General features: G+C 36.2%; 1 protein-coding gene and 2 pseudogenes across 1 annotated transcript; 2 read left to right on the top strand and 1 right to left on the bottom strand.

Annotated features, from left to right (window-relative positions):
• The first annotated feature begins 275 nt into the window (after window positions 1-275).
• On the top strand, window positions 276-2,859 carry LOC120136496 (annotated as a pseudogene).
• Window positions 2,860-4,834: 1,975 nt separating this feature from the next.
• Window positions 4,835-5,951, top strand: LOC120136533 (50S ribosomal protein L27, chloroplastic-like). Its single transcript, XM_039152534.1, has 2 exons — window positions 4,835-5,195; window positions 5,646-5,951. Exons 1-2 carry the CDS (start codon window positions 4,899-4,901, stop codon window positions 5,724-5,726), a joined length of 378 nt encoding a protein of 125 aa, XP_039008465.1. The 5' UTR covers window positions 4,835-4,898; the 3' UTR covers window positions 5,727-5,951.
• Window positions 5,950-8,169, bottom strand: LOC120136532 (annotated as a pseudogene).
• Window positions 8,170-8,519: the final 350 nt, after the last annotated feature.

Below are 8,519 nucleotides of genomic sequence, written 5' to 3'. Positions count from 1 at the left end.
GATTTGTTAAAATTAAAATTAAATTAACATAATATATAAATATGAAAAATAAATTTATTATTAAATTAATCAAAATTACATAAAATAAATAGAAAAAGTAAACACTATAAATCATAATTTATTATTCTTATAGTTTAGTTTCGAAATGGAGTAGTACTTTCTTTTTTGAGGACTAAGTTATCCGATTTCAGAATATTAGGAACCTAAAAGATACTTTTACCAAACCATTAAAGAACAAATGGGAATCAAATGCGAACAAAACAACAGTTTATCTCATTCTTGATTGCTTTCTGATAGCTCTTCCCAATTCCACATAAAACTACAGAGCTCGATCCTCAAATGGCGGGAATGAAACTGTTCAGTTCCGAGTCAACTCACTCGCTTTCCTTTCGCCACTCTTTCGCAGTCGTACCGCCGCGCCTGGTGCGGTCTCCCGCCCGTGTCAGTCTCGATGATGCTAAACCCAGTAGGCTTCGAGTCTTAGCTATGGCCGCCAAAAGGAGTCCGAAGCGTCTCAAATACTCTGCTCCTCGATTGTCCAAGGTCCAGTTTCTTCTCAATTTGATAATATTTGTGCAAAGTTAAATGCCAAAGAAAATAAAGAAAATGAAATTGGCAAGTGGATGATTTGGTTTACGTGGAAGTTGATCCGTCAGGAACAGAAAACTGGAAACTTGAACCTGTAATTGAACTTTTAAACCAAGGAGCTGTTGGTGTTATTCCAACTGATACTGTGTAAGTGCTCTTCGATCATTATTGCTTTTTCATTTTTGTTTATGGAAGCGAAAATCATGTTTGGATGTAAAATTTTTTTTATTAAAACTTCAAATTTACATACTTTACTTTGACTGAATCAATTGCTATATTTGAATGTGTTACAGTTAGTATTTGTAGGTATGATTATTTTTTCAACTTGAAGCAATTAGAAAAAAAATGAAAATTAAGGATCAAACTGAAACTTACAGCTTCTTTTGAATTTTCTTAATTTGAATTTGATGTTCATATCCAGGTATGCAATAGTTTGTCATTTGAAAAGCCATTCAGCCATCGAACGTCTTCGTAGGTAGGTTTCAGGTAGAAAATTTCCCTTTTTGTACTAATTTTTTAGGTTTAAACATTTGCCTAAATTCAATTTTTAGCTGATAAAAGCTGTTGTATGTTCTCTTATTGCAGAATAAAAAAATATCGAACCTTCCAAGGTAAATTTGAATACTTTATCAACATGATAGTAACTTTGAGTTATTCTCTATTGATTAATAGCTTTTGGGTGAAAGAGAAGTATCTATTTTTTCATGCATATAACTTTTGCTTTGTTATGTTGTTTTACTGCTTATGGCTTTTATGCAGCCACTTAGCATCTTATGTCGCTCTCTTCGAGACATTGACACCTATACAACAGGGTTCCCTCGTGGTGATGGCCAAGGTCATGCAAATATTTTTCGAGCTGTTAAGCAATGCTTGCCTGGGCCTGTAAGAATTCTCTTTGTCCTATTCTTAATTATGGTTAGCTGAAGGAACCTTAAGTACACTTCTGTGGCATTACAGAGCTAGAATAGAAGAAGTGATTTGTTATTTGTTGTTAACACAAGGGGTAATAAATGAAAACATCGTAGTGGAATTTCGACCAGAAACTTTAATGACTGTATGAGCTTTTTGGCTAAATCCGTTTACCTTGCATGTCTGCATGTTAGATTGCAGGGTCATGAAGTGGAATATTTACATGAGAAATAGGTTCCACAACATTTTTTCTGAATATGTTTTTAACTTGCAACAAAATTTCTGTGAAACGGTATACTTTCATCTTAACTGCAAGCAAAGAGTTGCCAAAACAGTGTGTGAGGTATGGCACTACAACAGCAAAATATGCTGCAAGGAAAAATGTTGGTGTTCGTATGCCTAATGATGCTATATGTCTAGCAATATTAGAAAAGATGGATGCACCTTTAATATCCACAAGGTTGGTTTCAAGTGTGTATTGATCATGCAAACATTAATGGACCTGCTCTTTTGTATTCCTGATGTTCAGTATGACTTCTTTTTTGGATAATTGCAGAATTTTATTACCCAAAGTAGAAAAATCTGCTACAGTTCAACATATACAAACATGGTTAAAAACATGTTCTTTATGGTTCTATACTTAATTTCTTGTTCCCTTTTGGCAGTGTCAAGTGGCCAAAAGAAAATGAGTGGATGATAGACCCAGTTGTGATAGCTGATATATATGGACCAGAGGTATGAATCTCCCTGGTTCAATTAATCTTTCAATGTTAAAATTTCACCTTCAGCTACGGCAGTAGCTTTTACTTTCCCGACAAATTACACTTGGAGAGCTGTAATCTTTCTCGGATCGCTTTTTAATGGGCTACCTAGAATATTTTACTTTTGGTTGTTAATATCAAGTTCACATGTCATATGTCATGCAAATATAATTTGAAGTGAAAATAAAATGGACTGAAATAAATTATATATTTTGTTTCATAGCACTTGTTGCTTAGGCCTTATCTGCTGCTACTCAACAGTTTACCCTCCGAATCTTTTGTTTATAAGCAGAACGGATACTCAGAGTTGTACTTCAAACTTCCATCAGTACTATTCTGAATAAGTTTTCCTCACATTTGAGCTCTATTTCCACTTCAGGGTCTTGATTTTGTCGTTGACAGTGGTGTAAGAGTTGCTGATCCTTCTACTGTTATCGACAGACTGGGCTTCTCCGAAAATTGTACGGCTCGGAAAGGTAATTATATATGTAATGCAATGCTTTATGATTACATGAGTGCTTCAAGGCAATATATAATGTGGTCATCTTCCTATAACCTAAGAAGTCCATCTTTTTCCAACTGTGGACTAGCTATTGCCTGAGCTTTGCATGGTATCTATAAACTTTAGTGTCATAACCGATTTTAGGTGGGAACAATTAAATATTGTTTTAAAAACAGCTACGACTTTTAATTTTGAAAAATGGGTGATTTTGAATTAAATTGGATAAAATTGGATAGAGTCACCATCAACTTTTAGGTTAGGTAGGTCGAATACCTAAAACGTCTTTTAAAAACAATTTTAAGAAAAATCGTTTTTAAGACAAAAATTGGTATGCGTTTACCAAAGATTCGATTAAAACGGGTTACGGAGTCGGTTACACGCGGGGAAGGATTAGCACCCCACAGCGCCCAAAATTAATATTGTTTCGTTTACATGTTGTCGTAATGGTGGAAATCCTGAATCAAATATCAAGTTCAAATATGATCTATTTATTAAATATTAATAATTTGCTTCAAATTAATTAAAAATGGTAAGAGCATAAGCTTAAAAGACTAAAACAGTTAAAATATAAATTTAAAGGACATAAATAGTAAAAACGGAAACTTAAGTGACTAAAATAAAATAACAGAAATTAAAGTGTCAAAATCAAGAAAATACATATATTCAGATGCTGGAATGAAAATATGCATAAAAGTTCAGGGACTAAACAAAAATTATTTTAAAAATACATAACATAAATTAGTTGCTGGCCACCGTCGTCGCAACATCGTGTCGTCGTCGACACCGTCACTGGTGACTAATGGTTACCAAATTTCACCGGGAAGTCCGTCTTGGCCTCTTCATCTTGGATCTAAAGTCGGTTTTGCATAAATCAGTTCCGTTCGTTGTAAAAAGACGAAAAACCGTTTGGATTAAGTTTCTCCGATCCGCCTCCGTCTACCGTCTGATCGTCTTGATTTTTCAGTAAGTTGTTCGTGTTGGCCTTGCGTAACTTTTCACCGTTCGGAACGTTGATCACAAATCCCGATCGCCGTAAAGAGGCCAAAAACTGTTCGGATTTATTTTCTTCGATCCACCACCTTTTACCGTCCGATCGTCCGTTTTCAGTATGTCTCTCTTTGTAGGCTGACAGTGTATAGAGGACCACGGTTCATTTCAATTGAAGGTCGAATCGGTACAGTTCCACAAAAGATATAAATGGAAATGTTCATCTTTAGTAACTGAGGTCATGAAATGGTATTGTATTTGTGTATAGGTTGTTGTTAACCATTTTGCTTTCCGGGCGGAATTGATTATTGGTGTGTAGTTTTACTTCACTGATGGAGGCCCCAAATTATAACCAAAAACTAGGCTGCGTTCCACTCCTTCTGAACATGTTAACTGTTTAGGAATATTTTATATAATTTTATTTTTGAAATTTATATGTTTTTATCAATTTAATCATTTCAAATAAATTTCAAAATAAACAATGAATAACAAAATAACAATAAAATTACTATCAAATTATTTGCATCTCCTAGTAATTGCTAACCTATCAACAATAGTAAAATAACCTTTCCAGTCCCTATAGTCTAGACATGTAAACGAACCAAACATTAAACGAATTGTTCGGCTGAAAGTTCGTTTATTTATTACACTAGCGAACATAAATAAGATTTTATGTTTATTTACGTTTGTGAAGGTTTGAAAATATGTTCGTTTACGTTCGTTCATTTATATTCGTTCATTTATATTCAGTCCAATCTTTAGACTCGTTTAAAATATTAAGACCTAATAAATTTTTACCCTTCAGCTCATTAATATTTTAAAACCCAATTAATTTTAAACCCATATAAAAAATACCCAAATCAATTAAAGAAAATATAAACCTTAAAATTATTCAGATAAAATTAAATGAATGGACATAAACATATCTTCTTTCGTGTTCATTCACTTATATGACTACTACAGTCGCAACTTTTATCAAATTTATTATCAAATTTTTCCGGCATATATAATAAATGATTTGTTAAATCAAATGGGCTAATGCCCAAGTAGTCCAATGGTTCTGGACTCAATGTTCATTCAGTTAACGATACGCCTTCACCCTCCTTTTCCAACCTCTCCTCCTCTTCCTTTTTCATTCATCCTCTTCGCAAATGGCGACTGCAACAATGATCTTCAGTTTGGTAGGTACATTTAGGGGTCTTTCTTTATCATCAAGCTCCAATTCGTCGTTTTTGAAAGGCGAAGTGAGAGGCTCCATTCCCAAAACGGAAACCGTTTCCTTCCCGAGCAAATTTCCGTTCCCTCTCTCCATCGAATCGGCGCACAAAAAGGGTGCCGGTAGTACTAAAAACGGTCGCGATTCCAAGGGTCAACGACTCGTCGTCAAAATCTACGGTGACCAGGTGGCCAAACCCGGCGCTGTTATCGTCAGGCAACGTGGAACCAAGATTCAATTTTTCTTTCGCTTATTTAATTGTGTTTTTCGGCTTCTTTTATAGGGATTTTTTTTAGCTTCCAATTGCTGGAAAAGGGGTTATCTTTTGATTTTTTTTAGAACTAAAACAAAACAAAACAAATTATACAGTAATTATTACTTCTGAGACTTTCATTTCAGGAGAAAACGAGTTTGAGCATGAAGATTCAAAGTCGAAAGCATTACAAATTAGGTTAAATTGTGGCTTTAATTTGACATAATTTGATTCTCCTACTATCATGTATGTTATCTTTTAATCTAAAATCACTAACACTGTAAAAAGAAATCAGTTGACAAAGATGGCTCTTTTGATGGTGTGGATGATTTGGGCTAAGGAATCAAGTTGAAAATAGTAAAGGGACAGAAACCATAATTTGATCTATAAATCACAACATTCATAGCTTGATTTTGTTGCTTGTTTCAGTTTCATCCAGGGAAAAACGAAAAACGTGGGGCTTGGAAAGGATCATACAATCTTTTCATATTCATTCATATCATAGCATAGCATTCCTCAAGCTTTATATGAATTCTACTTCGACCCGAACTTGTGCTCGCATCGGCCGATGATGCTACAAATGGTAATCCTGTTTGCTGATCGACTCCGTGAAACTATATCTATCTTGTACCTTGTCTTTGTATGGCAACCAGAACTTACAGATTGGTACCAGGAAAGTGTACAAACTTGATGTATCCAATTTGGCAATTTTAATGTCCAGTTTCATTTGATATCTCTCTGTTTCTGGCATCTGGTTTTAGTTTTCTCTCTTGAGATGATAATGTTTTAGTAACTACCAATTAGAGGTTTTCCTAATCAGGTCAACGGATCGGGTATACTGGATCGCGTAATTTTGAACACCCCTACTAATAACCCCGTTAGTATCATGTACATAGAATCACCTTATGGAATGAAACTGACACTTTGAACTTAAGAACTGCTCTTTAAATATTATCAACACATGCACTGAACTAGATTACAGAGCAGCAACTGGTTTTAGAATAGGTTTCCACGCCACCAGCTTTAAAATGGAACGAAGTATTCATGGAAGAACCCTCCTCGATCACTCGATCTCGTCCTCGACATCAAGTGTGAGATTTTCCATAAAAATGAGCAAAAACAGTCTTAGTACGGTATACAATTATCACGCTTAAACCAGCTGCAATGATGCAAAATCCTGACATTATCATGGAACTCAGAAAGAGGCATATAGAGCCTTCGCACTTCGGTGGTTCGTCTACGCCAAACATTCCTGATAAAATCGACCTCGGTATCCGTGGCTCCATATGATATTGATGAGCTTGTTTCTCGGCTTCTCGGTCATAGATACTGCTGGCAATTAGACTTGAGAAGATAAGTGTACCTGCCGGATTAGCCAGATTGAGGAAATTGTAGAGAGCCCCAAACTTTTTCAAGCCAAATAACTCAAGAGGCAGTAGCTGGAACAATCGCCCAGTGAGCAACATAGCAGAGCCTTATCAACAAAGTCGATATACATTGCTCCAGGCCATCCCATGGCAAAGAAGACATGGCCAACGGCCATAACGAGCTGCACCACAGCGTTGTCTGCAGGCCTTGGATAAGCATGATCCCTATACGGTAATGTCACACCAAAAACGAATCAAAACCAGCATTAAAATTTATGTCTGGTGCTATCAGCATCCAGGGACAAATCATTTCATTCTGTATACCTCACAATAATCTCCGAGACGAAACCTCCATCCGACCGAGAAAGTTCCAAATGCTAATCACAGATACAAATATATGAGTATTATCATACACCAGAGATTGGCTCATCTGACCAAGATTATCCATCACTGTCAACCCTGATCCTGAACCTAATAGAAGAGACAGCATGATAAGCCAAAATTCTGCTGTGATCAAAGCCTACATCAAGGTAAAGTCCTCCCCAACCCGAGGACCTCTCGTCCTCTTCGCACTTACCGCTATCTGTGAGCCTACTTCCTCGGGCATTTCATCTGCAACCTCACTGCATACTACTTCATGTTCTTGAGCAGTCCGATCGGAGTTCCCGGTTTCTCATTGCTCGGTCTTCGGTAGAAGAACCTCTTGGTCAGGATCACTAGGCTCTTCGCGAAAACTTAATACGATCGGAATGAAAATAAGAACAAACAAAATCACAGTAAAAACTGTGACTAAATTGTGGCTCAAGGTACCAACATCTTCCAGAATTATGATTCCCATCAAGCAAGCAGCCAAGAGGAGGAGGCACACACTATAAATAAGTGCAAAAATCAAACCATCAGAGGGATGTCCTTGTTTGTGACCTTCAACAGGTCTGATAATGAACATAAAAGTAATAATCACCATTGATGGTCCAAGTGCAAGCATGAGTATCAAAGATCCTTGATCTGGGAAATTAATGGCTGTGTATATTGAGTCAAAACTGCACCACTCAAAGCAGAAAATCCCTTTAGAATTCCCACCACTGGACCCCTGCTCTTGGGGAAGTTTTGCACACAAGAAACAAGAACAGCTGTGTTGAAGTAGGTCTGGGCATTGGCTCCCACAAATAATAAGGCGCACATCTGCATACTGAGACTGGTTAAACCAAAAGAAAAGAAAGAAAGGAAGAATCTTGCAGATCAATGGTAAAAGAAGGAACTTTAAGATGGTACTCACAGCCCACAGAGGCAAAACTGGAGCTTTCCCAGAAACAATCAACCAAATCCCACCATAACCAAGAAGATTGTGCAAAGCACCGGCAAAATCTCAGACAAGCTCCCTGCTACAAACCCAACACAGCCTCCAAGATCTTTAGCTACATCCAACTTGGAAAGCTGCCTTTGATTATAATTCAAAGAAGTTTTGATCACAGGCGATATGCTACCAAAAAGATAGTCAGTTCCAGAACAGGATTGTATCCACATCGCAACAACAAAAACCATCTATTGTTCATAAAAGCCTGGAATCTTTCTTTCAGTCCACCCATTTTGCAGCTCTGTGAAGACCACAGACGATGAAAACAGTGTTGTTGCTGGTCAGCTTTAGGATGGTGGGGATATAGAAAAGAATATTATATTGAAATCTAATGTATTTGTCGTCCAGCGAAGAGAATGTATGGTTCCTACTATTTGGCAAAGTTTGCTGACAACCATTGACGAACCAGGTTTATACATTTGTGGAGGGGATATGAATACTTTACATATTCACCCAAATATTTTTTTATTACTCTTATTATTAAAAATTATAAAATGATTTTATAATTATAAAATATCATTTTGTTGGGTCTTTAGTTATTAAAAAGTTAAAAAATAATCATATGACTATTTATATGTTTTA

Source organism: Hibiscus syriacus, unplaced genomic scaffold (assembly GCF_006381635.1).
Source record: "Hibiscus syriacus cultivar Baekdansim isolate YM2019G1 unplaced genomic scaffold, ASM638163v2 tig00110633_pilon, whole genome shotgun sequence".
Taxonomy (NCBI): Eukaryota; Viridiplantae; Streptophyta; class Magnoliopsida; order Malvales; family Malvaceae; genus Hibiscus; species Hibiscus syriacus.
Note: the sequence above shows the minus strand (reverse complement) of the source record. Positions and strands in the feature narration are given on the sequence as shown.

What these genes read in the sequence shown, in the direction of transcription:
- LOC120136533 (XM_039152534.1), top strand. Translation starts at nt 4,899, where the DNA reads ATGGCGACTGCAACAATGATCTTCAGTTTGGTAGGTACATTTAGGGGT. An exon ending in TCAGGCAACGTGGAACCAAG is followed by an intron (nt 5,196 to 5,645) that starts ATTCAATTTTTC and finishes TGCTTGTTTCAG; the next exon opens with TTTCATCCAGGGAAAAACGA.